The sequence below is a fragment of the Oncorhynchus mykiss genome, chromosome 3 (genome assembly GCF_057628025.1).
Source record: "Oncorhynchus mykiss isolate SJ-2025 chromosome 3, ASM5762802v1, whole genome shotgun sequence".
NCBI classification, from domain to species: domain Eukaryota; kingdom Metazoa; phylum Chordata; class Actinopteri; order Salmoniformes; family Salmonidae; genus Oncorhynchus; species Oncorhynchus mykiss.
In genome coordinates this window covers 79,115,522-79,142,162 of record NC_143024.1, presented here as the reverse complement: position 1 = coordinate 79,142,162, position 26,641 = coordinate 79,115,522, and the positions used below count along the sequence as shown (strand labels likewise).

At 42.1% G+C, this 26,641-nt stretch overlaps 2 protein-coding genes across 8 annotated transcripts in view; both read right to left on the bottom strand.

The window, feature by feature from the left end:
* Positions 1–18,812, bottom strand: part of LOC110520446 (protein DOP1B) — a 58,276-nt gene extending 39,464 nt beyond the window's left edge. For both annotated transcript variants that reach the window (XM_036974997.2, XM_036974998.2), the window contains exon 1: positions 18,303–18,812. The gene's annotated coding sequence lies outside the window, so the exon portion shown is untranslated. The remainder of the gene's footprint in view (positions 1–18,302) is intronic.
* A 45-nt stretch (positions 18,813–18,857) lies between these two features.
* Positions 18,858–24,635, bottom strand: LOC110520445 (carbonyl reductase [NADPH] 1). Of its 6 annotated transcripts, XM_090230215.1 has the most exons (6): positions 24,520–24,635; positions 24,168–24,248; positions 23,681–23,765; positions 23,325–23,595; positions 22,969–23,076; positions 18,858–21,197 (listed from the first exon to the last, which is right to left on the bottom strand). In XM_090230215.1, exons 4-6 carry the CDS (start codon positions 23,479–23,481, stop codon positions 20,722–20,724), a joined length of 741 nt encoding a protein of 246 aa, XP_090086341.1. In that variant the 5' UTR covers positions 23,482–23,595; positions 23,681–23,765; positions 24,168–24,248; positions 24,520–24,635; the 3' UTR covers positions 18,858–20,721. The 6 variants fall into 6 exon arrangements, with proteins under 6 accessions (XP_090086341.1, XP_021453442.1, XP_090086339.1 ...); XM_021597767.3 differs by lacking the exon at positions 23,681–23,765 and having other exon boundaries at positions 23,325–23,613; XM_090230213.1 differs by lacking the exon at positions 23,681–23,765.
* Between the last annotated feature and the right edge of the window lie 2,006 nt (positions 24,636–26,641).

Genomic DNA, 26,641 nt, shown 5'->3' with positions numbered 1-26,641 from the left:
TGTTACGTGAGTGTAGCAAGGAGCCAAGGAAATTGCTAGATAGAATTAAATGTATAAAAAAATAATCAATCTTAACATAATCACTAGTTAACTACACATGATTGATGATATTACTTGTTTATCTAGCTTACACAAGTATATATTTTTTAAACCTGCATATTTAGTTAATATTGCCTGCTCACGTCAATTTCTTTTAACTGGGGAAATTGTGTCACTTCTCTTGCGTTCTGTGCAAGCAGAGTCAGGGTATATGCAGCAGTTTGGGCTGCCTGGCACGTTGCGAACTGTGTGAAGACCATTTCTTCCTAACAATTTGCCAGAATTGTACATAATTATGACATAACATTGAAGGTTGTGCAATGTAACAGCAATGTTTAGATTTAGGGATGCCACCTGTTAGATAAAATACGAAACGGTTCCGTATTTCACTGAAAGACAAAACTTTTTATTTTCGAAAAGATAGGTCATTAATATGGTCAAATCTGGAAACTAAGGCTCGTATTTCTGTGTGTTATTATATTATAATTAAGTCTATGATTTGATATTTGATAGAGCAGTCTGACTGAGCAGTGGTAGGCAGCAGCAGGCTCGTAAGCATTCATTCAAACAGCACTTTCCTGCATTTGCCAGCAGCTCGTCGCTGTGCTTCAAGCATTGTGCTGTTCATGACTGCAAAACTCCCGAGATTAGGCTGGCAATATTATAGTGCCTATAAGAATATCCAATAGTCAAAGCCATATGAAATACAAACGGTATAGAGAGAAATAGTCCGATAATTCATATAATACCTACAACCTAAAACGTCTTAGCTGGGAATATTGAAGACTCATGTTAAAAGGAACCACCAGCATTCATATGTTCTCATGTTCTGAGCAAGGAACTTAAACGTTAGCTTTTTTACATGGCAAATATTGCACTTTTACTTTCTCCTCCAACACTTTGTTTTTGTATTATTTAAACCAAATGTTTATTTAACCTTTATTTAACCAGGAAGGGCTCATTGAGATTTAAAATCAATTTTTCCAAGAGCATCCTGGCCAAGATAGGCAGCACCAAGTCATTACAAGAATTACAGACAAACAACATGAAAAACTACGAATAATCTAGTAAAAACCATAGAATTCAGAAGAGTATAACAAAATCAAAAACAGCAAATTAAAAACATTGACAGGTCAGGGAATCAGTAAAATTGAACCTGTTTCATTATTTATTTGAGGCTAAATTGATTTTATTGATGTATTATATTAAGTTAAAAATAAGTGTTCATTCAGTATTACTGTAATTGTCATTATTTCAAATTATATATTATATACATATTCATACACACACACACACACACACACACACACAGGGGAGAACAAGTATTTGATAACCTGCAAAATTGGCAGTGTTTCCTACTTCTAATTTTTATCACTTCAACTGTGAGAGACGGAATCTAAAACGGAATCTAAAACAAAAATCCAGAAAATCACATTGTATGATTTTTAAGTAATTCATTTGCATTTTATTGCATGACATAAGTATTTGATACATCAGAAAAGCAGAACTTAATATTTGGTAGAGAAACCTTTGTTTGCAATTACAGAGATCATACGTTTCCTGTAGTTCTTGACCAGGTTTGCACACACTGCAGCAGGGATTTTGGCCCACTCCTCCATACAGACCTTCTCCAGATCCTTCAGGTTTCGGGGCTGTCGCTGGGCAATACGGACTTTCAGCTCCCTCCAAAGATTTTCTATTGGGTTCAGGTCTAGAGACTGGCTAGGCCACTCCAGGACCTTGAGATGCTTCTTACGGAGCCACTCCTTAGCTGCCCTGGCTGTGTGTTTCGGGTTGTTGTCATGCTGGAATAACCAGCCACAACCCGTTTTCAATGCTCTTTACTGAGGGAAGGAGGTTGTTGGCCAAGATCTCGCGAAATACATGGCCCCATCCATCCTCCCCTCAATACGGTGCAGTTGTCCTTTCCCCTTTGCAGAAAAGCCTCCCCAAAGAATGATGTTTCCACCTCCATGCTTCACGGTTGGGATGGCGTTCTTGGGGTTGTACTCATCCTTCTTCTTCCTCCAAACACGGCGAGTGGAGTTTAGACCAAAAAGCTCTATTTTTATCTCATCAGACCACATGACCTTCTCCCATTCCTCCTCTGGATCAACCAGATGGTCATTAGCAAACTTCAGACGGGCCTGGACATGCTGTGCCTTGAGCAGGGGGACCTTGCGTGTGCTGCAGGATTTTAATCCATGACGGCGTAGTGTGTTACTAATGGTTTTCTTTGAGACTGTGGTCCTAGCTCTCTTCAGGTCATTGACCAGGTCCTGCCGTGTAGTTCTGGGCTGATCCCTCACCTTCCTCATGATCATTGATGCCCCGCGAGGTGAGATCTTGCATGGAGCCCCAGACCGAGGGTGATTGACCATCATCTTGAACTTCTTCCATTTTCTAATAATTGCGCCAACAGTTGTTGCCTTCTCACCAAGCTGCTTGCCTATTGTCCTGTAGCCCATCCCAGCCTTGTGCAGGTCTACAATTTTATCCCTGATGTCCTTACACAGCTCTCTGGTCTTGGCCATTGTGGAGAGGTTGGAGTCTGTTTGATTGAGTGTGTGGACAGGTGTCTTTTATACAGGTAATGAGTTCAAACAGGTGCAGTTAATACAGGTAATGAGTGGAGAACAGGAGGGCTTCTTAAAGAAAATCTAACAGATCTGTGAGAGCCGGAATTCTTACAGGTTGGTAGGTGATCAAATACTTATGTCATGCAATAAAATGCAAATTAATTACTTAAAAATCATACAAATGTGATTTTATGGATTTTTGTTTTAGATTCCGTCTCTCACAGTTGAAGTGTACCTATGATAAAAAATTACAGACCTCTACATGCTTTGTAAGTAGGAAAAACCTGCAAAATCGCCACTGTATATAAAAAAAGAAAAAAAATAGGCAGATTAATCGGTATCAGCTTTTTTTTGGTCCTCCAATAAATCGGTATTGAAAAATCATAATCGGTCGACCTCTAGTAAGTACAGTCACTGTGGGGACGATGTCATCGATGCACTTATTGATGAAGCCAGTGACTGATGTGGTGTACTCCTCAATGCCATCGGAAGAATCTCAGAACATATGCCAGTCTGTACTAGCAAAACAGTCTTGTAGCTTATCATCTGACAACTTTTTTATTGACCGAGTCACTGGTGCTTCCTGCTTTAGTTTTTGCTTGTAAGCAGGAATCAGGAGGATAGAATTATGGTCAGATTTGCCAAATGGAGAGCGAGGGAAAGCTTTGCACGTGTCTGTGTGTGGAGTAAAGGTGGTCTAACGGATTTAAGTTACCCTGCATCAAAGTCCCCGGCTACTACGAACACCGCCTCTAGATGAGCGTTTCCTGTTTGCTTATGGCCATATACAGCTCATTGAGTGCGGTCTTAGTGCCATAATCAGTTTGTGGTGGTAAATAGACAGCGACGAAGAATATAGATGAAAACTCTTTTGGTAAATAGTGTGGTCTACAGCTTATCATGAGAAACTACCTCAGATGAGCAAACCATTGAGACTTCCTTAGATATTGTGCACCAGCTGTTGTTTACAAATATATATAGACCGCCACCCCTTGTCTTATCAGAGGCTACTGTTCCATCCTGCCGATACAATGTATAACCCGCTAGCTGTATGTTATTCATGTCGTCGTTCAGCCATGACTTGGTGAAACATAAGATAAGTTTCATCGAGTCCAAGTACTGGCCCAAGTAACACACATATATGGTTGCTGTGACAACCAATGGGATGACAAAAGTCATTTGAATATGGAGACAATCCTAGATATGCAATAAACTATTTTATTTAGCTCTGAAAAATAATTATCACTGACATAAGGTTTAACTGTATATGTTCAATTGCTCTCCTGCCAGAGGAAAGGTTGTTTCGTGTGTGTGTGTGTGTGTGTGTGTGTGTGTCTGTACACACAGTACACTCTGTAAATGTAATAGAGCAGAGAGACATGGAGCAGAGAGACATGGAGCAGAGAGAGAGAAACTAACAGAGACATGGAGAGAGAGAGAAACAAAAACATGGAGAGAGAGGGAGGGACTAACAAAAACATATAGAGAGAGAGGAGAGAGAGCGAGACTAACATATGGTGAGAGAGAGGGCAGGATTAGAGCAACAGAGACATCTGGACTCACTGTGGGAGAGAGAGGCTTTAACTAACATAGGAAAGCCTGCACAACACAGACACAAACAATATTATGCGTAGAAACACAGGCTTTCCCTGGCTGTTTCGTTAAAGATGCGAGGAGTCTCATTCTGGTCACTCCAGGACAGTACTCGAGAAGGTCAGTTTCCCTCTGGAAATAATTTCTCCATTAACAGAACACTGAGTAAGTAATATAAAACTTAAACCCTTAATCCATGGAAACAGGAGAGAACATTGTGCTGCTGAGCAACACTAACATGGCAGCCACTAACCAAGTCAGAGTACATGTCAATGAAAATGCCTTGATCTCAACTACAGTGTCATTGCGCAAAATGGTACGCAGCATCATCTGGATGTGTGTGCAACAAATGGTCAACATTCACCTTCTGCTACCGTTTCTGTCAAGCTGTCTATGCATACAGTTTGACGCATATGTTCGATAAATCCAACGTATGCGCCACACAAAAAGCACTGCAACTGCCTCTGCAATGCAATGCTGCAAGGCAAACAACGTTCCATTGAAAATTAATGTACTTCTGGTGTACCAAAATGCAATGACGCTGTCGGTGTAATCGTGGCGTGATACTGGTATACCGGTCACCTGCCTACCCATAACCCCCTGCTCACATCCCAAGCTCAGGCCTCATATCCCTCCCTTCTATATGTGTAATAGCCTAGCCCTCTGCGTCTCTTTGTGTCTGTGTGTTCGAGGCTGTGTGTGGATGGTGAGATCACAGTAAGTTCAACCAGCTGATTAAATTGGGCCATCTCTAATGTTCTAGCTAGGGGATGCTTGCTTGTTAGATATCCCTATAATTCTTTATCGATTTGTCTCCTCTACAACATTGATGTCTGTCAGTGTGTTGAAATCCTGGAAACAAGCTGAGCAGACAAACACGGATTGATTTCTGTCTCTGTACATTTATCTCAAACAAGTTTAGGGATTTGGAGACAGAATGGAAGAATGGAAGACGGGAATCAGAGTTGGGCGGACGAACGGCCAGACGAGAAGCATAGGGAGCAGAGTCATATGACGGAGAGGGGGACCATAAAATGGCATGGGAGAGGATGGCTGACATTTTACATGCTCCTAACCAACTGTGAAATTTTGTCTACTTTTTTTAAAACTTATTTTGTACATAATATATTTTCTTTTAACTTCTTGGTGACGGGGGGGGGGGGGGGGGGAGTATTGAGTAGCTTGAATGAATAAGGTGCCCAGAGTAAACTGCCTGCTACTCTGTCACATATGCTAATATATGCATATTATTATTAGTAGTAGTAGTAGTGGATAGAAAACACTGACGTTTCTAAAACTGTTTGAATGATGCCTGTGAGAATAACAGAACTCATATGGCAGGCAAAAACCTAAGAAAAATCCAACCAAGAAGTGGGAAATCTGAGGATTGTTGTCTGAATGCTGTACTCAGATTATTGCATGGTTCGCTTTTTCCGTAAAGGTTTTTTGAAATCTGACACAGCGGTTGCATTAATGAGTCTGACGTGAAGGATTAACTGCTTTCCTGGGAACAGGCCCGAATCCCCGTCATTTGCATGAAGAGAAGACAGAGAAAAAGGGGGCGGAGGTCGGGCTGCCTTCTGAGAATTCGTAGGCAAGCAAGTAAATCCCCACTGCCAGACGTTCTATTGGCCAACGTGAAATCATTGGAAAGTAAAATAGATGACCTATGAGCAAGATTAAATTACCAACAGGATATTAAAAACGGTAATATCTTATGTTTCGCTGAGTCGTGCCTGAACAACGACATGAACAACATACAGCTGGCGGGTTTTACACTGTATCGGCAGGATAGAACAGCAGTCTCTGGTAAGACAATGGGTGGCGGTCTTTGTATAATTGTAAACAAAAGCTTGAGCACAATATCTAAGGAAGTCTCAAGGTTATGTTCTCCTGAGGAAGAGTATCTCATGATAAGCTGCAGACCACACAATCTACCGAGAGACTTTTCATCTGTATTTTTTGTAGCTGTCTACATACCACCACAAACCAATGCTGGCACTAAGACCGCACTCAATGAGCTGTATACGGTCATAAGCAAACAGGAAAACGCTCATCCAGAGGCGGTGCGCCTAGTGGCCGTGGACTTCAATGCAGGGAAACTTAAATCTGTTATACCGAATTTCCACCAGCATGTTAAATGTGCAACCAGACTGAAAAAAAAAACACTAGACCACCTTTACTCCACACACAGTCACCCTCCATTTGGCAAATCTGACCATAATTCTATCCTCCTGATTCCTGCTTACAAGCAAAAACTAAATCAGAAAGCACTAGTGACTAGGTCAATAAAAAAGTTGTCAAATTAATCGGATGCTAAGCTACAGGACTGTTGTGCTAGCACAGACTGGAATATGTTCTGGGATTCTTCTGATGGCATTGAGGAGTATACCACATCAGGCACTGGCTTTATCAATAACTGAATCGATGATGTCGTTCCCACAGTGACTGTACGTACATACCCCAACCAGAAGCCATGGACTACAAGCAAAATCCGCACTGAGCTAAAGGGTAGAGTGTCCTCTTTCAAGGTGCGGTACTCGTCGCCGGAAACTTATAAGAAATCCCGCTATGCCCTCCGATGAACCATCAAACAGTCAAAGCGTCAATACAGGACTAAGATCGAATCATACTACACCGGCTCCGATGCTCTTTGGATGTGGCAGGGCTTGCAAACTATTACAGACTACAAAGGGGCGCACAGCCAAGAGCTGCCTAGTGACACGAGCGTAGCAGTAGGATTGCAAAGGGTTGAAAACTTTCCGGTAAATTTCCAGAATTTTTCAGAAAATTTTTCATGGGAACTTAAGCCCGGGAATTTTGTTTAAAAATCATTAAAAAAAAGTTCTTATAACAGTGAACCTTTTATGTGGGATACGCAAGGCAATTCTAGGTCTTGTGGCATATTTTGGTAAAATTATCCCCAATTCAGTGGAATTGAAACCCTCTGCATGCACAGTGCATTCTTCCATCACATGTACAGCTGATTATCAAGACCTTGCACACTAATGAGATGCTATTGAGGCCATACTACTACACTGTCTGAGCCAAGGACTACATGCTTTCTGGTAAGTTTGGATTACAATACTGGGTGGGGTGAAAATATTTGCGACATACATGATTTTTTGTTAACTAGTGAATAGTAGCCTATAGCAAAGTGTGTTTAAATAATTTCTAACTTGTTAACAAGTTATTTTTTGCTACCATGTGGGTTTTAGCTTGCTTGAGCCTGCTAACTGAGGAGTGTTAATTCACCTGTTTCCATACGTTTCATTTTTAAACGTTTATCTTACAAATGAGTTGTTTCATCTAACTGGAATTGTATTTGGGGTTTTTTACTATTTTTTTTCCTCATCTTTACAGGAAAATGCCACGGGCACTATCTGATTTGTAGAGACATTTGACTGCAGCTAATGTAAAAGGAAAAGATGTGTACATTTGTAAATACTGTGCTAAATTATATGTGAAGAGTGCAACAAAGAAGCAGAATCCTCTGGCCAAGTGCATAAAGTTCCCTCAGTGGTCACAACAAGCATCCTCTGATAAAAGTCCCCCTACTTCTATTCGAGGTGAAAATAATGAATTAGCCACCTTATCGATAGCAACAGCTCATGGTCCTCCTGGAATCACAAGTTTTTTGAGTCAATGGAGTAGAGGTCGACCGATTATGATTTTTCAACGCCGATACCGATTAAATCGGCCGAATCTTTTATTTTTTATTTGTAATAATGACAATTACAACCATACTGAATTAACACTTATTATAACTTAATATAATACATCAATAAAATAAATTTAGACTAAAGTAAATAATGAAACACGTTCAATTTGGTTTAAATAATGCAAAAACAAAGTGTTGGAGAAGAAAGTAAAAGTGCAATATGTGCTATGTAAGAAAGCTAACGTTTCAGTTCCTTGCTCAGAACATGAGAACATATAAAAGCTGGTGGTTCCTTTTAACATGAGTCTTCAATATTCCCAGGTAAGAAGTTTTAGGTTGCAGCTATTATAGGAATTTTAGGACTATTTCCCTCTATACCATTTGTATTTCATTAACCTTTGACTATTAGATGTTCTTATAGGCACTTTAGTATTGCCAGTGTAACAGTATAGCTTCCGTCCCTCTCCTCGTTCCTCCCTGGGCTCGAACCAGCAACACAACGACAACAGCCACCATCGAAGCAGCGTTACCCATGCAGAGCGAAGGGAACAACTACTAGAAGGCTCAGAGCGAGTGACGTTTGAAACGCTATTAGCGCGCGCTAACTAGCTAGCCATTTCACTTCGGTTACACCAGCCTCATCTCGGGAGTTGATAGGCTTGAAGTCATAAACAGCACAATGCTTGAAGCACAACGAAGAGCTGCTGGCAAAACGCACAAAAGCGCGCCTGCTTCTGCCTACCACCGCTCAGTCAGATACTTAGATACTTGTATGCTCAGTCAGATGATATGCAACGCAGGACACGGTAGATAATATCTAGTAATATCATCAACCATGTGTAGTGATTATGATTGATTGTTTTTTTATAAGGTAAGTTTAATGCTAGCTAGCAACTTACCTTGGCTTACTGCATTTGCGTAACAGGCAGTCTCCTTGTGAAGTGCAAGGAGAGTGAGGCAGGTCGTTATTGCGTTGGACTAGTTAACTGTAAGGTTGCAAGATTGGATCCCCCGAGCCGACAAGGTGAAAATCTGTCGTTCTGCCCCTGAAAGAGGCAGTTAACCCACTGTTCCTAGGCCATCATTGAAAATTTCCGATTTCCGATTGTTCGGCCATTCCGATTAATTGGTCGACCTCTACAATGGAGGAATGTAGTCAGAGAAATACTAATGCATGTCTTGCTCGAGCTGTGTATGCAACTGGTTCACCTCTGATGCTCACAGGCAATGTGTATTGGATTTCTGAATATTCTTTGCCCAGTTTACACCCCTCCAACCAGACATACTTTATCTACTCATTTGCTGGATGCAGAGTTCAGAGTTCAAGTGAAGGTCAAGCAAATCATATAGAAAGCAGACTGTATTGCAATCATCTCTGATGGGTGGTCGAATGTTCATGGGCAAGGAATAATTAACTACATCATTTCCACCCTTCAACCAGTATTCTACAAGAGCACAGACACAAGGAACAACAGACACACCGGTCTCTACAATGCAGATGAGCTGAAGGCAGTCATCAGTGAACTTGGACCACAGAAGGTATTTGCATTGGTGACAGACAATGCTGCGAACATGAAGGTCTAAAGTAGAGGAGTTGTACCCTCACATCACACCCATTGGCTGTGTTGCTCATGCAACGAATCTGCTCCTCAAGGACATCGTGGCACTGAAAACAATGGGTACACTCTACAAGAGAGCCAAGGAAAATGGTAAGGTACGTGAAGGGTCATCAAGTTATAGAAGCAATCTACCTCACCAAGTAAAGTGAGAAGAATAAGAACACCACATTGAAGCTGCCCAGCAACACCCGTTGAGGCGGTCTTGTCATCATGTTTGACAGTCTCCTGGAGGGGAAGGAGTCACTTCAAGAAATGGCCATGTCACAGTCTGCCGATATGGACAGCCCCATCAAGAGGATCCTCCTGGTTGATGTATTTCGGGAGAGTGGTAAGCAGCCTGAAACTCCTGAAACCTATAGCAGTAGCCATTGCACAGAATGAGGGAGACAATGCCATCCTGTCTGATGTTCAGACTCTGCTTGCAGTTAGAGAAGAAATCCAAACTGCCCTGCCCACTTCACTGTTGCTCCAAGCAGAGAAAACTGCAGTCCTGAAATAAATCAAAAAGTGTGAAGACTTCTGCCTGAAGCCCATACACGCTGCAGCGTACATGTTGGACCCTAAGTATGCTGGCAAGAGCATCCTGTCTGGTGCAGAGATCAACAAGGCCTATGGTGTCATCACTATCGTGTCTCGCCACCTTGGCCTGGATGAGGGCGAGGTTCTTGGCAGTCTGGCGAAGTACACAAAGCAAGGGCTTTGGGAAGGAGATGCAATACGGCAGTCATGCCAACATATCTCATCAGCCACCTGGTGGAAGGGACTTTGTGGATCTGAAACTCTTCCCCTGTTGCTTCCATCATCCTCCAAATCCCACCAACATCAGCGGTCTTAGTGTGCAACTGGTCCTTGTTTGGGAACACACACGCGCAACAGGCTTACCAATACAAGGGTTGAAAAATGGGTGGCCATCCGGGCAAATTTGAGGCTTTTGGAGCCTGACAACGAGCCATCCTCACTAAGGTTGGAAAGTGACAGTGAAGATGAGGCTTCAGAGTCTGATGTTCAAGAGGTGGACATATACAGTGGGGCAAAAAAGTATTTAGTCAGCCACCAATTGTGCAAGTTCTCCCACTTAAAAAGATGAGAGGCCTGTCATTTTCATAGGTACACTTCAACTATGACAGACAAAATGAGAAAAAAAATCCTGAAAATCACATTGTAGGATTTTTTATGAATTTATTTGCAAATTATGGTGGAAAATAAGTATTTGGTCACCTACAAACAAGCAAGATTTCTGGCTCTCACAGACCTGTAACTTCTTCTTTAAGAGGATCCTCTGTCCTCCACTCGTTACCTGTATTAATGGCACCTGTTTGAACTTGTTATCAGTATAAAATACACCTGTCCACAACCTCAAACAGTCACACTCCAAACTCCACTATGGCTAAGACCAAAGAGCTATCAAAGGACACCAGAAACAAAATTGTAGACCTGCACCAGGCTGGGAAGACTGAATCTGCAATAGGTAAGCAGCTTGGTTTGAATAAATCAACTGTGGGAGCAATTATTAGGAAATGGAAGACATACAAGACCACTGATAATCTCCCTCGATCTGGGGCTCCACGCAGGATCTCACCCCGTGGGGTCAAAATGACCACAAAAACGGTGAGCAAAAATCCCAGAACCACACGGGGGGACCTAGTTAATGACCTGCAGAGAGCTGGGACCAAAGTAACAAAGCCTACCATCAGTAACACACTACGCCGCCAGGGACTCAAATCCTGCAGTGCCAGACGTGTCCCCCTGCTTAAGCCAGTACATGTCCAGGCCCGTCTGAAGTTTGCTAGAGAGCATTTGGATGATCCAGAAGAAGATTGGGAGAATGTCATATGGTCAGATGAAACCAAAATATAACTTTTTGGTAAAAACTCAACTCGTTGTGTTTGGAGGACAAAGAATGCTGAGTTGCATCCAAAGAACACCATAGCTACTGTGAAGCATAGGGGTGGAAACATCATGCTTTGGGGCTGATTGTCTGCAAAGGGACCAGGACGACTGATCCGTGTAAAGGAAAGAATGAATGGGGCCATGTATCATGAGATTTTGAGTGAAAACCTCCTTCCATCAGCAAGGGCATTGAAGATGAAACGTGGTTGGGTCTTTCAGCATGACAATGATCCCAAACACACCTCCCGGGCAACGAAGGAGTGGCTTCGTAAGAAGCATTTCAAGGTCCTGGAGTGGCCTAGCCAGTCTCCAGATCTCAACCCCATAGAACATCTTTGGAGGGAGTTGAAAGTCCGTGTTGCCCAGCAACAGCCCCAAAACATCACTGCTCTAGAGGAGATCTACATGGAGGAATGGGCCAAAATACCAGCAACAGTGTGTGAAAACCTTGTGAAGACTTACAGAAAACATTTGACCTCTGTCATTGCCAACAAAGGGTATATAACAAAGTAGAGATAAACTTTTGTTATTGACCAAATAGAAATCTTGCTTGTTTGTAGGTGACCAAATACTTATTTTCCACCATAATTTGCAAATAAATTCATAAAAAATCCTACAATGTGATTTTCAGGATTTTTTTTCTCATTTTGTCTGTCATAGTTGAAGTGTACCTATGATGAAAATTACAGGCCTCTCATCTTTTTAAGTGGGAGAACTTGCACAATTGGTGGCTGACTAAATACTTTTTTGCCCCCACTGCAGGAGGTCCAGGGAGAAGACATGGAGGCCTGAGAGGAAGACAACCAAAGCTTTAGTTTCTAGACTATCATTTTATGTATGTTGAAAACATTTTTGGGAGATGAGATGGATCATTCAATATTCTCTTTCTTTTGTTCTTAAGTGAAATAATCCCACGTGAAGAGTCAACTCATTTAATTAAAACCTGTTGCGACTCTAGGGGCAGTATTTTCATTTTTGGGAAAAAAACGTTCCCGTTTTCAATGGGATATTTTGTCAGGATAAGATGCTAGAATATGCATATAATTGACATTGTTGTATAGAAAACACTAACGTTTCCAAAACTGTAAAGATATTGTCTGTGAGTATAACAGAACTGATGTTGCAGGCGAAAGCCTGAGAAAAATCCAATCCGGAAGTGCCCCAGGTTTTGAAAGCGCTGCGTTGAAATGAGTCCCTATTGAGCTGTGAATGTGCCATCAACGAGCTTACGCTTTCTACGTATTCCCCAAGGTATCTACAGCATTGTGACGTAGTTTTACGCATTTATGTTGAAGAATAGCCGTAGGCGGCCACATTGCGTAAGTGGTCACATGGTGGCTCAGAGAGAGATTCTCACGTAAAATACAGAGGTAGCCATTACTCCAATCGGTCCTACTGAAAAACGAATTGTCCCCACGGATATTTATCGAATAGATATTAGAAAACACCTTGAGGATTGATTATAAACAACGTTTGCCATATTTCTGTCGATATTATGGAGCTAATTTGGAATATTTTTCGCCGTTTTCGTGACTGCAATTTCCGGGCGATTTCTCAGCCAAACGTGAAGAACAAACGGAGCTATTTCGCCTACAAAAATAATATTTTGGAAAAAATTAACTTTGGCTATCTACCTGGGAGTCTTGTGAGTGAAAACATCCGAAGTTCAAAGGTAAACTATTTAATTTGATTGCTTTTCTGATTTGTGACAAGGTTGCCTGCTGCTAGCAAGGCATAATGCTATGCTAGGCTATCGATAAACTTACACAAATGCTTGTCTAGCTTTGGCTGTAAAGCATATTTTGAAAATCTCAGATGACAGGGTGATTAACATAAGGCTAAGCTGTGTCTCAATATATTTCATCTGTGATTTTCATGAATAGGAATATTTTCTAGGGATATTTATGTCCGTTGCGTTATGCAAATTAGTGTCAGGCGATGATTACGCTCCCGGATCCGGGATGGGGAGTCACAATTCGTAATACATTTTTTTTTTTTAATTATATTGGAAGGATTTAAATAATTTGCAATTATGTTTACTTATGATAAGGTAAAATGTTTATGTCTCTATATGATATGGTAAATATATCCAATGCAAAAAACATCAACTTTTAAATGGTATTAATATTAATTTGCATATATTTCCATTAATTCCCATATATTCCCGTTAATTCCCATATATTCCCCACGGAAAGTTTCCACCTCTGAATATTCCCAAAAATTTGCAACCCTACGTACCAGACGAGCTAATTTACTTCTATGCTCGCTTCGAAGCAAGTAACACTGAAACATGCATGAGAGCATCAGCTGTTCCGGACGACTGTGTGATCACGCTCTCCGCAGCCGATGCGAGTAAGACCTTTAAACAGGTCAACATTCACAATGCAGCAGGGCCAGATGGATTACCAAGACATGTACTCCGAGCATGCGCTGACCAACTGGCAAGTGTCTTCACTTACATTTTCAACCTCTCCCGGTCTGAGTCTGTAATACCAACATGTTTCAAGCAGACCACCATAGTCCCTGTGCCCAAGAACACTAAGGTAACCTTCCTAAATGACTACCGACCCGTACCACTCACATCTGTAGCCATGAAGTGCTTTGAAAGGCTGGTCATGGCTCACATGCACACCATCATCCCAGAAACCCTAGACCCACTCTAATTTGCATACCACCCCAACAGATCAACAGGTGATGCAATCTCTTTTGCACTCCGCACTGCCCTTTCCCACCTGCACAAAAGGAACACCTACGTGAGAATGCCATTCATTGATTACAGCTCAGCGTTCAACACAATAGTGCCCTCAAAGCTCATCACTAAGCTAAGGACCCTGGGACTAAAAACCTCCCTCTGCAACTGGATCCTGGACTTCCTTACGGGCCGCCCCCAGGTGGTACGGGTAGGGAACATCACATCACATCATACCAGGCAGTCATGTCCACATCGCCAGCAAACATGGTTCAAGCACACCAAGACAGTCATGAAGAGATCATGATCTATTCCCCCTCAGGAGACTGAAAGGATTTGACATGGGTCCTCAGATCCTCAAAAGGTTCTACAGCTCCACCATCGAGAGCCTCACGACTGGATGTATCACTGCCTGGTATGGCAACTGCTCGGCCTCCGATTGCAAGACACTACAGAGGGTAGTGCGTACGGCCCAGTACATCACTGGGGCCAAGCTTCCTGCCATCCAGGACCTCTATACCAGGCGGTGCCAGAGGAAGGCCCTAAAAATTGTCAAAGAATCCAGCTACCCAAGTCATAGACGGTTCTCTCTGCTACCACATGGCAAGCAGTACCGGAGCACCAAGTGTAGGTCCAAGAGGCTTCTAAACAGCTTCTACCCCCAACCCATAAGACTCCTTCCTGTACATCTAATCAAATGGCTACCCAGACTAAAACGATTACCCTGGCTGTTTCGTTAAAGACACTGCCACATGTGCGGAGTCTCATTCTGGTCACTCCAGGACAGTAGTAGGTGAGCTTCCCTTTGGAAATAATTCCTTCAATAACAGAACAACAGTGAGGAAGCACTATAAAACTAAATCCCTTGATCCATGGAAACAGGAGAGAACATTGTGCTGCTGAGCAACACTAAGTGTCAATGACAAAGTACTCTGTCTTAGGTATACCGGTCACCTGCCTACCCGTATCCGCCTACCCGTAACCGCCTGCTCACATCCCAAACCCCATGTCCCTCCCATCTATATGTGTAATAGCCTAGCTCTCTGTGTCTCTTTGTGTCTGTGTTAAAGGCTGTGTGTGGATGGTGAGATCACAGTACGCTCAACCAGTTGATTAATTAGGGCAATCTCATGTCAACATCTCTAATTGACAGGAGTTAGCTAGGGGCTGCTTGCTTATTTGTTAGCCATGCCCATAATTCTCTATCTGTGTCTCCTCGACAACATTGATCGTTAGTGTGGTGAAATCCTGGAAACAAGCTGAACAGACACACACACATGGATTGATTTCTGTCTCTGTTTGTCTCTATACCTTTATCTCAGACAAGCTCAGGGATGTGGAGACGGAATGGAAGACAAAGAGACAGACGGGAATCAGAGTAGGAAGAAAGAGAGACTGAGATAACTATAGGGAGCAGAATTATATCACTGAGGGGAATCCAAACTGATGAGTAAGCAGTGGTGTAGACAGCCTTACATCACTTCCTCTTCGGGACCTAGCTGACAATGCCTAACACACTCAGCCACTAAATCCTGCAAATCACTGCCAAACTCAATGCATTACACAGATTAATTGCAATTTACTGCTGTGGTACACACATACATGCACAAAGCAGTAATTTCAGTATGACTGTGACTACCTCATAAAGCTGGTTGAGAGAATGCCAAGAGTGTGCAATGCTATCATTAAGGCAAAGGGTGGCTACTTTGAAGAATCTCAAATAAAAAATATATTTTGATTTGTTTAACACTTTTTTGGTTACTACATGATTCCATATTTGTTATTTCATAGTTTAGATGTCTTCGCTATTCTACAATGTAGAAATATTTTAAAAATAAAGAAAAACCCTGGAATGAGTAGGTGTGTCCAAACTTTTGACTGGTACTGTACATATAGATTGCATTTGGATTACTGTTACGTTCTTGATTTCTTTATGTTGTACTTTTCATTTATTTATATTTATTTTACATCTGAATTATTTGTGTACTTGTTTGACATTTTACTGCATTGTTAGGCGCTAGTAACATAAGCATTTCACTGCACCCGCTATAACATCTTCTAAACTGTGTACTCGACCAATAAACTTTGATTTGATTTTGACACAAAGACACACACACACACAAAGCACAGTAATATCAGTATGACTGAACTGATTGACTAGCCTAGTCTGTCTAGCCCTGGACAGAAAACATGTGAATGGACCATTCTCTCACACAGCACTAGCCATTAGAACTACCTTTAATACAAGCTACGCTTTAATACAGATCCTGGATCAGAACCTCTCCTTTAAAAAGGTTAGGTCAGTACTTTGCCTTTAAGACAAAACTTACTGAAAAGGTTAGTCTCAGAACAGTTGCTGACGCATCCACAGATCCACACAGTCAGATTCTCTCTTCTTTCCTTTGTCTCTCTTCCAATTTCTGCTAATGTTGTAAGTTCTCTCCTGACAAACAAGTAGGTAGGCAATGTGAACAGGTCAGGTTAGGTGCAGAAATACAGGAGGATTTGCATATAGGGCAACCTCAAGCCTGTCAAGTGATCTACTAACCCTATGCAAACATCACTGTGTGGATACACAAATATCTTTCAAAAAATTGTTTTTAAACATATTTTCCTGGAATTTTATCGAATCACAAAATGTCTGTTTGAATTCAAACAAGGAAATGTCAATATTTAGGCCTGGAGCTACATCGTGTAAATACTCAAATACATTGTAGTTTATCCCAAAGTTGAACTTCAACACAGAATAAAGCCTGGAGCAGCCCGTCAAACACTCATTCTCCGTGTCATGAACATGCTGATAGGCAGCGAGCACTCCAGTAAGCCTGCAACGTTTGCTCCTGCAGGGGGGGGGGGGGGGGGGGACTGTGTGCTTAGAGGGTGGACTCACAAAGAGCAAAGAGATATTCGTTACCAGATTATGAAACTGACTGTAATATAGCACTATTGCATAAGACTATGCCTTGTGAGACTTCTAATATGAACTGGACAGGCCAGAACTGCTAGGATGGGACAGACACTGCTGTTAAAGACTCAGTCATGGCAGAGCCTTTGAATGTGACTCTATAGACCAGACAGCATTATGTAAGATGGCATGGCTATGGAGAGTGAGAAAGCAAATCAGGGATTTCCGTCTGTGTGTGTGAGTGAGCGAGAAGAGGATTTCATCCAATCAGATGTTATTGGCAATGTATTAGGCAAGCTCCTGCTCTTCCAGCTAAATACTGTCTGTCTCTCGCTCAGCATCTTTGACAGGATCTAAAGGACCCGGAACTCTCATGACATCATCATCTACATGCTCTGTTGAAAATAACTCCTCAAATTCCACCACTTCCTCATCTTTCCTGTGGTGTTAATTTTTTTTGTTTATTTATTTCCATCCCCATTAGATTTTGCAGAAGCAGCATCTACTCTTCCTGGGGTCCACAAAAAAACATGACAAGTAACAAAACACTGATACACAAGGACAGTCACAGAAATGTAAAATACAACAAAACACTAAAAATAATTTGTGTGTTAGAGTGTGTCCCCTTACAGTCCCCACCATTCCATGAGATGTTGTTTAATCCGATTTTTAAAGGTCATTTTGCTGTTTGCTTGAGTAATTGGAGATAAAAGGGAGTTCCATGGATGGATCTGTATGATACTGTGCGTTGCAGTGAATTCGTTTTGGACTTGGGGACTGTGAAGAGACCCCTACTGGCATGTCTTGTGGGGTATATATGGGTGTCTAAATTGAATGTTATTTGATCATGGAAACAATCTGGAACTTTCATCACAGTATTATTTCTCATAAAAACTAGAAGCAGTTCATCTCTAGTCAACCCTCAACCAGGAAAGACTGGCATGCATGTTGTTGATGAAGCAGTGAAAAGCAACTATTTTAAAATAATTGAAATTGGATGTTTGTTGATGTTTCAGATTAAAAGGTAGGTCTGATAGAGTTGCCCACTCAGTCCATACAGTTGATTATGACAGCGGGTTTCAATCGCCACAAGACATGGCCCAAACTACCACCGTACATCATGTCCCTGTGGACCAACGAGTCAAATGAATTTGTATAGTAGACTACAATGCACCATATTTAGATCATATTGATTCACAACAGGAAAACGTGAACTAGGGAGAAAACAGATAATTAAAATGGGAAAAATGTTGCATCAACGTGCTATCACGTGGTGCGGTAAACAATAAAACACAAGGTGCATCATATGGGTTCATCAATGACTCACCAACTGCAAAACAAGCTCCGGTTTAAGCTCTCAAATTTCCCTCAACCCCGGCAAAACGGTGATGGTTAACAGGTCTGGATGTAGCGTCCGTTCTGCTTGAAGAAACCGCCAACCAACCGTTCTGTCTAGAGTGCGCTTCCCAATCCCCAAATTTGTCTTGAGCAGATCCTGCTAAACCCAAAGGGGTGGCATCCCCAAACTCAGCTGATTCAATGCACACGAGCGGAGCTAGGAGAGTGCACTTCCTGCTCTTAGGGGAAGGGGGTGAATAGCTACGACCGCTTAGGAGCAGTATTTATCTTCACAAGCTATAAAAGCCCCTCACAATGTCACTTAAACGTTCACTTAAATGAATAAACGAGTCAACCGTGGTGGGTAAACCTGTTTCTTGCATTCAGTGTTCAAATCTGAAAGTATTATTCTCTCTTGTCTCACTGCCACCCCCGGCTTTGGTACATTCCGGGATGTGCGATGTTTAGAAACATCTCGAGTCACTGTCAGGTATTGGTCAAAGCTGGGGCGAAGAGGACTGACAAAATAACTGCAAACAAGCTGCATGTTTAATATGTTTACTTTTTATCAACCAATCGTTTTCATTACATGTTTACAGAGACAACTAAGTAACGTGTTTAACTATTCCGTGCACATCAACCTATCCCCTGGCTCGTTTTCATTACATTTTTACAGTCATTTTTGAGACAATGAAGTGACGTGTTTAACTATTCAGTGGACATCAACCATATCCTCTGGCTCTGCAAACACTTCACAGTGCAGTAGATAAACTGCAAATAAAAGAAATTACAATGGTCTTTTAATTGCTCTTTACTGATGTGGTTATTAAATGGTTATTATACACCAATACCTCATGGTTAATTCACACACACACATATATATAACTGCCAAAATAATGGAAACACGAGTTGATGAGGGAAGGCCTACAAAGTATATTGAAAGCACTTCCACTCAGGTGTGGCTCCTGAGTTAATCAAGCAATGAACATTCTATCATGCTTAGGGTCATGTATAAAATGCTGTCCAGGCCATTATTTTGGCTATAGGATGACAATGGCTCCATCCAGTGGCGTAGGCAGAAATCTGTTGATGGCACATAATAAACCATAGACCTATTAGACTAGAACATGATGCCCTGATATAGTCTAGTGGTTAAGAGCATGATTTCTGAAAGTGTTGAATGAAAACATTGTTGTAGTGCTGATCGTTGTCTCTGAATGTACTGAAAATCTCTTTAAGGCCCTTGATTAGACCAATGCAATCAGTGATTGATACAGGGGGACTGGCCGGCCTTCATGGCAAAATCACTGATATCAAATAACTTGGCAAATTCTCCAACATCCTCTTCTATGCACGGTCTCTTTTAAAAAATGTACACTGAGCTTTGTTTGGCCATTTTACTTGTTTTTGCTAGCTAAGTTGACTAGTGAGTCTTAGCTAGCTAACAGTGAGTAGCCTACACAGTGTAGCCTAGCCAACACAGCAATTTACAGCACATGGTATCAGTATGAAGTGACACAAGCCAGAACCCACCCTTTATTTAGAAATTGATAAGCTGATTGTTTAGTTTTTTTTAAATTAGTTTAACAGTAAATAATCAATAATAATTTAAATTCATTATATAGGCCTAAATTAAACTAGATTTTAGTACAGCACTCGATTTTATGTAAGATGTCATTGAGTGTCCTGAAAAGCATCTGCCAAATAAAATGTATTATTATTAACATGAATATCCCTTTCGATGTCCCACCCCCTCCCTACTGCTTGCTATGAATTCTATCTGATGGTGTATGCATGTTTAGACCAGTGCTAGACTTGGACTGAAATATGTGCCGGTAGTCATTTTGGGTGCCGGTACTATTTATATTTAATTGAACTCAAATACTTTTGTGCTAATATTCTATAGGAGGTGAAGGAACTCAAGCAGAAGAACATTTGAGGTGCCGGGTACTCATTTCCGGTGAACTCCTGCCCAGGTCAAGTACTGTTCTTAGGTAAAAAGAAAAATAATGTCCCATTTGGAAAATATTATAATAATTTTTTGCTCAATCTGATTGGGTGGAATGGTCACTTAATGGTTTGATGAGTATGAAAACGATGTAAACCATTTGCCATCTCAGTCACCAGATTTCAACCCAATTGAACACTTATGGGAGATTCTGGAGTGGCGCCTGAGAGCGTTTTCCACCACCTTCAACAAAGCACAAAATAATGGAATTTCTCGAGGAAGAATGGTGTCGCACACCTCCGATATAGTTCCAGACACTTGTAGAATCTATGCCAAGGTGCATTGAAGCTGTTCTGACTCACCCTAGGCCTACATCCTACTAAGGCACTTTATGTTGCTGTTTCCTTTATTTTGGCAGTTACTTGTATATATTATGGCAGCAGATGAAAGGGTCCTTAAGTCAGGGTCCCTCATCAATTGTTGCACCTGTTGGTGACCCCGCCCATACCTGTACCTGTCTATCCACTACAAACTCCCCCTGGGGCTCCAGTGTTGCTGGAGGCAACAGCGCCAGGTACACAGGTGTGTCAGCCCCCTCCGCAGGCGTCTTGGTCCCATTGGGATAGGTCATGTCAGACTTCACCCAGCCCGGGCAGCAGGAGTTTATCAGAATCCCTCTCTGGGGCATCTCTCTTCTTAGCCTGCGGGCCTGGATCCGGGTAAGGGCCATCAGGCCTATTTTGGACACCCCATAGACTGAATTTGGCCAGCCCTTGTTGATGTGGTCTCCAGCTTTGGCCTCGGCAACAAAGCGCTTCATCAGAGCCACTAGCTCCTCCTCTGTGATGTCATCACTGCAGAGCCTGGCCTGGAGGTCCGGAGAACACATATAGAGGGTGATATAGCCCACGATGCTGGCAACATTCACTATCCTCCCTATAACAGACAGACATACAGTTAAGTTAAAGGAAACATCATATGTAGATTAATTAAGTGATTTGGCATGGGTGTTGTTAGGCCCAAAACGAAGTTAAGATAATGTCTAGATGCTTTTTATAGTGGAGATCACGTTTATAAAGTGCCTGGCTGGGCTGATGAGACAGTGGATTGGATTGCGCAGTCAGATGGAACAGAGTAAATAAACATTTTAACGTCATAGATTTAGACGGCGGTAACTTGTGTAATAGACACCGACTGGAATGCGGTTTTAACCAATCAGCATTCAGTATTAGACCCACCCATTGTACAATTATGTAATAATGGCCGAGAAGTCGGTATTTGGAGAATATATTGGCACGGGTGTTGTTCGTCTCAGGCCGGCAAACCGCGCCAATATATTCTCCAAGCAACGGCTTCGAGGGCATTATCACTTTATTACAACGGGTTAGCAATACATTCAAATAATGATTGACATATTTTAATTTAAACGTTATTTTTATTAATTTATTCATACTATTTCATTCTTCCACAAGATATAGTCCTGACACAAATCTAGGCTTGCTACCCAAGCCGGCCGGTCGTTGGTTCTATTGGTTCGGTTGCCAAAGATGCAACCAAGTCGTTCCGTCTTTTTGTTCTGTATCTATGGACGCGACCCAATCGTTCGTTCTAAATGTTCTATTGCCATACTGGTTGGCAACATTCGTATGCCTTGCTTGCTATCTAACTAACTACGGCTAATTTACAGTCACGTCAAAAAGTACAGCCAGAATAACAGCAAAGTAGTTGCATTTGTTTAAGCTGTTTTCTAGTGACATTTATTTGGATACATCCATAACAATGAGCTAATAAGGCGCGATTTCGGCTGGCATAGAAATGGGCTCACTCGTCAGAACACAGCTAGCCAACAACACAGCGAAAACGATCACTTCAAACTGAAGCTGGAAAGACCGTAAACTAGCTGCACTTCGTTTCGTTTGACCTTTTTTTCCAACTGATATTTATTTGTATATATATCCATAAAAATAATGCCAGCTGATTCATGATTTCGACTGGCTGAGAAACGCTGCCTGCCTGTCTGTCTCCTCCCAACACATATATTACTATTGGACAGCTGGAAATCGAATTTGAATATTGAAACAATGTTTCAAATGTCGGAGAGACAGTGGGTTGAGCAGTCAGATGGAACAGATAAATGGGCATTTTAAGGTAATATATTTAAGATGTAGCCTTTGGAATCTTGTGGAATAGACACCGACTGGAATGCAGTTTTAACCAAACAGTATTCAGGATTTAGCCCAAACAACTACCTCTTTCCCTACTGTCTTTTATTTATTTATTTATTTTGCTCCTTTGCACCCCCATTATTTTTATTTCTACTTTGCACATTCTCCCATTGCAAATCTACCATTCCAGTGTTTTACTTGCTATATTGTATCTACTTTGCCACCATGGCCTTTTTGCCTTTACCTCCCTTATCTCACCTCATTTGCTCACATCGTATATAGACTTGTTTATACTGTATTATTGACTGTATGTTTGTTTTACTCCATGTGTAACTCTGTGTCATTGTATGTGTCGAACTGCTTTGCTTTATCTTGGCCAGGTCGCAATTGTAAATTAGAACTTTTTCTCAACTTGCCTACCTGGTTAAATAAAGGTGAAATAAATAAAATAAAAATTAGACCCACCCATCGTATAATAAAAAATAATCACTCGGTACACTACCAAATCAGTGATAGTTTTCCCCCATGAAACAAGGGTTTACCATCTTTCTTCAGGAGAGGGAGAAATTCATTGCACATGTCTCTGGTGGCGAAGAAGTTGGTTTGGAGAATGCGTTCTGCTTGGCTGCCAAAGGATGCAGGGTCACCTCCTGGACATAGAGGGAGCTATTAGTTCACTTTAAATGGCACTGCATCCCAGGCCAGCTAACACACACTACTCTTATTGCAGGGTTTCCCAAACTCGGTCCTGTGGCTAGTTTAGTTTTTTGCCCGAGCACTACACAGCTGATTCAAATAACCAACTCATCATTAAGTTTTGATTATTTTAATCAGCTGTGTATTGCTAGTGTGTCATAGACTTATGGTGTGTGTTTGTGTAACATTAATGTGTAGTTACGTTTTGGGGCGATGCCTGCGTTGTTGATCAGCACATCCAGACCCCCGTACTCCTTCATGAAATGCTGCCGGGCCGCCTGGATGCTGACCGGGTCTGTGATGTCCAGCTGGAGGAGTCTGGGCTTGAGTCCCTCCCTCTGCAGATCCTCGACAACCATGGCCCCCCTCGGGACGTCCCGGGCACTCAGATACACATCCCCTTTAAAGCCCTGGCACAACGCCTGCACTATGGCTAACCCCAGGCCACGCGTGGAGCCAGTGACCAGAACCACCTGTGGACCAGACATCACCTCAGAGAGAGAAAAATCAAAAGCTATAGATTCAGAAAGTTATAGAGCAGGGGTATTCAAATCTTACCCTACGAGGTCTGGAGAACTGCAGTTTTTCTGTTCTACTTGATAATGAATTGCACACAACTGGTTTCCCAGGTCTAAACCAGTCCCTGATTAGAGGGGAAGAATAAAATAAAAACATCTATGGAACTGGCTTCAAGGTCCAGATTTGAATTTGAGGGCTAGTCTGAGCTACCGGTAAACATACAATTCACAATACATTAACGTGTTTAACATGTTGCCGATATAAATTAAAGGTATGTTGCTCCAGCTCAGGGCTAGCATGCCTAATTCAACTCATCAAGGTTGATTTGGTAGTTTAATCAGTTGTTTTAGTGCTGGTCTAGAACATTAGCTGGCACACCGTAAAATAGATTTGAAAAAAATCCATCATATCCACATAATCTAAAGATACATTAAAATGTAACTCCCTGAGCAATTTAAACAGTGCAGATTATAATTAATTTACACCAGTGAATAAAGAATCATGTATATTCAGATGTATCACTTACCAGTGTGAATGTATAAACTGTTACAATGTAGTATGGAGCACACCACCGTCTTTGCAGCTAATACAGTATGGATTGATACACCTAGAAGTGGCAGAGAATATTCTCTTGAATTAGCGGAGAGGTCTAGAATGTGACAAAATGTCACCGTACTTTTTCAGCTAACTAGCTCGCACTGTTTCTCCCTCTTATCTCCCCCTAATCTTCTTCCTCATTCCCACCCACCCACCCCCACCCGCTTCCCCCTCCATCCCCAACCTCTCTTATAAACCCAAAGTGGGAGTTTTATCTCAAAAGTGGGAGTTTTATCTAAAAAGAAAGATACATTAATAATCCATTATGAACAGCAACTTACAGTATCATTCAACACAATAACGGTCAGAGAAGTAGAAGCCCTGCCCGAGCATTCGATTTCTTCAAGGTGCTTGTCATGACAGGAAGGAAACACTGAGATCAAGATTCAAGACATAACATGCAACATACAGTACAAGTCAAAAGTTTGGACACACCTATTCGTTCAAGGTTTCCTCTTTATTTTGACAATTTTCTACATTGTAGAATAATAGTGAAGTAACCAAAAAAGTGTTAAACAAAACAAAATATATTTTATATTTGAGATTCTTCAAAGTAGCCACCCTTTGCCTTGATGATAGCATTGCACACTCTTGGCATTTCTTTATTTTGACTATTTTCCACATTGTAGAATAACAATGAAGACATCAACACTATGATATAACACACATGAAATTATGTATTTACCAAAAAAGTGTTAAACAAATCAAAATATATTTTACATTTGTGATTCTTCAATGTTGCCTTGATGACAGCTTTGCACACACTTGGCATTGCATTGTCCACAATGCATAGCAGAAGCTGTTAAGAAGTATTTTGGTCCGAGACTTTGCGCTCCTGCTTGCTGTGTGGTAGCAGAGTGAACAGTCTATGATTGGGGTGGCTGGAGTCTGACAATTTTTAGGGCCTTCCTCTGACATCGCCTGGTATAGAGGTCCTGGATGGCAGGCAGCTTAGCCGCAGTGATGTACTGGGCCGTACGCACTACCCTCTGTAGTATCTTGCGATCAAAGGCCGAGCAGTTGCCATACCAGGCAGTGATGCAACCAGTCGGGATAATCTCGATGTTGCAGCTGTAGAACCTTTTGAGGATCTGAGGACCCATGTCAAATCTTTTTAGTTTCCTGAGGGGCAATAGGCTTTGCCGTGCCCTCTTCACGACTGTCTTGGTGTTTGGACCAATCTAGCTGGTTGGTGCTGTGGACACCAAGGAACTTGAAGCTCTCAACCTGCTCATCTACAGCCCCATGCATGAGAATGGGTGTGTGCTCGGGTCCTCCTTTTAACGTAGTCAACAATCATCTCCTTTGTCTTGATTACGCTGAGGGAGAGGTTGGTATCCTGGCACCACACCTCCAGGTCTCTAACCTCCTCCCTATAGGCTGTCTCGGCATTGTCAGTGGTCAAGCCTACCACTGTTGTGTCATCTGCAAACTTAATGATGGTGTTGGAGTCGTGCCTGGCCAAGCAGTCATAAGTGAACAGCGAGTACAGGAGGGGACTGAGCACGCATCCCTGAGGGGCTCCAGTGTTGAGGATCAGCGTGGCAGATGTGTTGTTACCTACCCTTACCACCTGGGGGCGGCCCGTCAGAAAGTCCAGGATCCAGCTGCAGAGGGAGGTGTTTAGTCCCAGGTGAGGGCACTATGGTGTTGAACGCTGAGATGTAGTCAATGAATAGCATTCTCACGTAAGTGGTCCTTTTGTCCAGGTGTGAAAGGGCAGTTTGGTGTGCAATAGAGATTGTAGCCACTACTTCCGGCGCCGACAGAGATGGCCGCCTCGCTTCTCGTTCCTAGGAAACTATGCAGTATTTCATTTTTTTACGTGTTATTTCATACATTGGTACCCCAGGTAATCTTAGGTTTTATTACATACAGGAACTACTGGATATAAGAGCAACGTCAACTCACCTTCATTACGACCAGGAATACGACTTTCCCGAAGCGGATCCTCTGTTTTGCCCACCACCCAGGACAATGGATCAGATCCCAGCCGGCGAACCAAAACAACGACGCCGTAAAAGGGGCAGACGAAGCGGTCTTCTGGTCAGGCTCTGCACATCGCGCACCCCTCCGAGCATACTACTCTCCAATGTCCAGTCTCTTGACAACAAGGTTGATGAAATCCGACCAAGGGTAGCATTCCAGAGAGACTAACATTCTTTGCTTCACGGAAACATGGCTCACTCGAGACACGCTATCGGAGTCGGTACAGCCAGCTGGTTTCTTCACGCATCGCGCCGGCAGAAACAAGCATCTTTCTGGTAAGAAATATGCCTTATGATAAACAAGATGTGGTGTGATCATAACAACATACAGGAACTCAAGTCCTTCTGTTCACCTGACTTAGAATTCCTCACAATCAAATGTCGACCGCATTATCTACCAAGAGAATTCTCTTCG

Excerpts from the sequence above, each read along its gene's own strand:
- LOC110520445 (XM_021597767.3), bottom strand. The coding sequence starts at position 23,610 with ATGTCTGGTCCACAGGTGGTTCTGGTCACTGGCTCCACGCGTGGCCTG. Across the intron at positions 23,077-23,324 it reads CGCAGGCATCGCCCCAAAAC|GAGGTGACCCTGCATCCTTT; the intron begins GTAACTACACAT and ends CTCTATGTCCAG. Across the intron at positions 21,198-22,968 it reads CCCTCTCCTGAAGAAAGATG|GGAGGATAGTGAATGTTGCC; the intron begins GTAAACCCTTGT and ends TGTCTGTTATAG.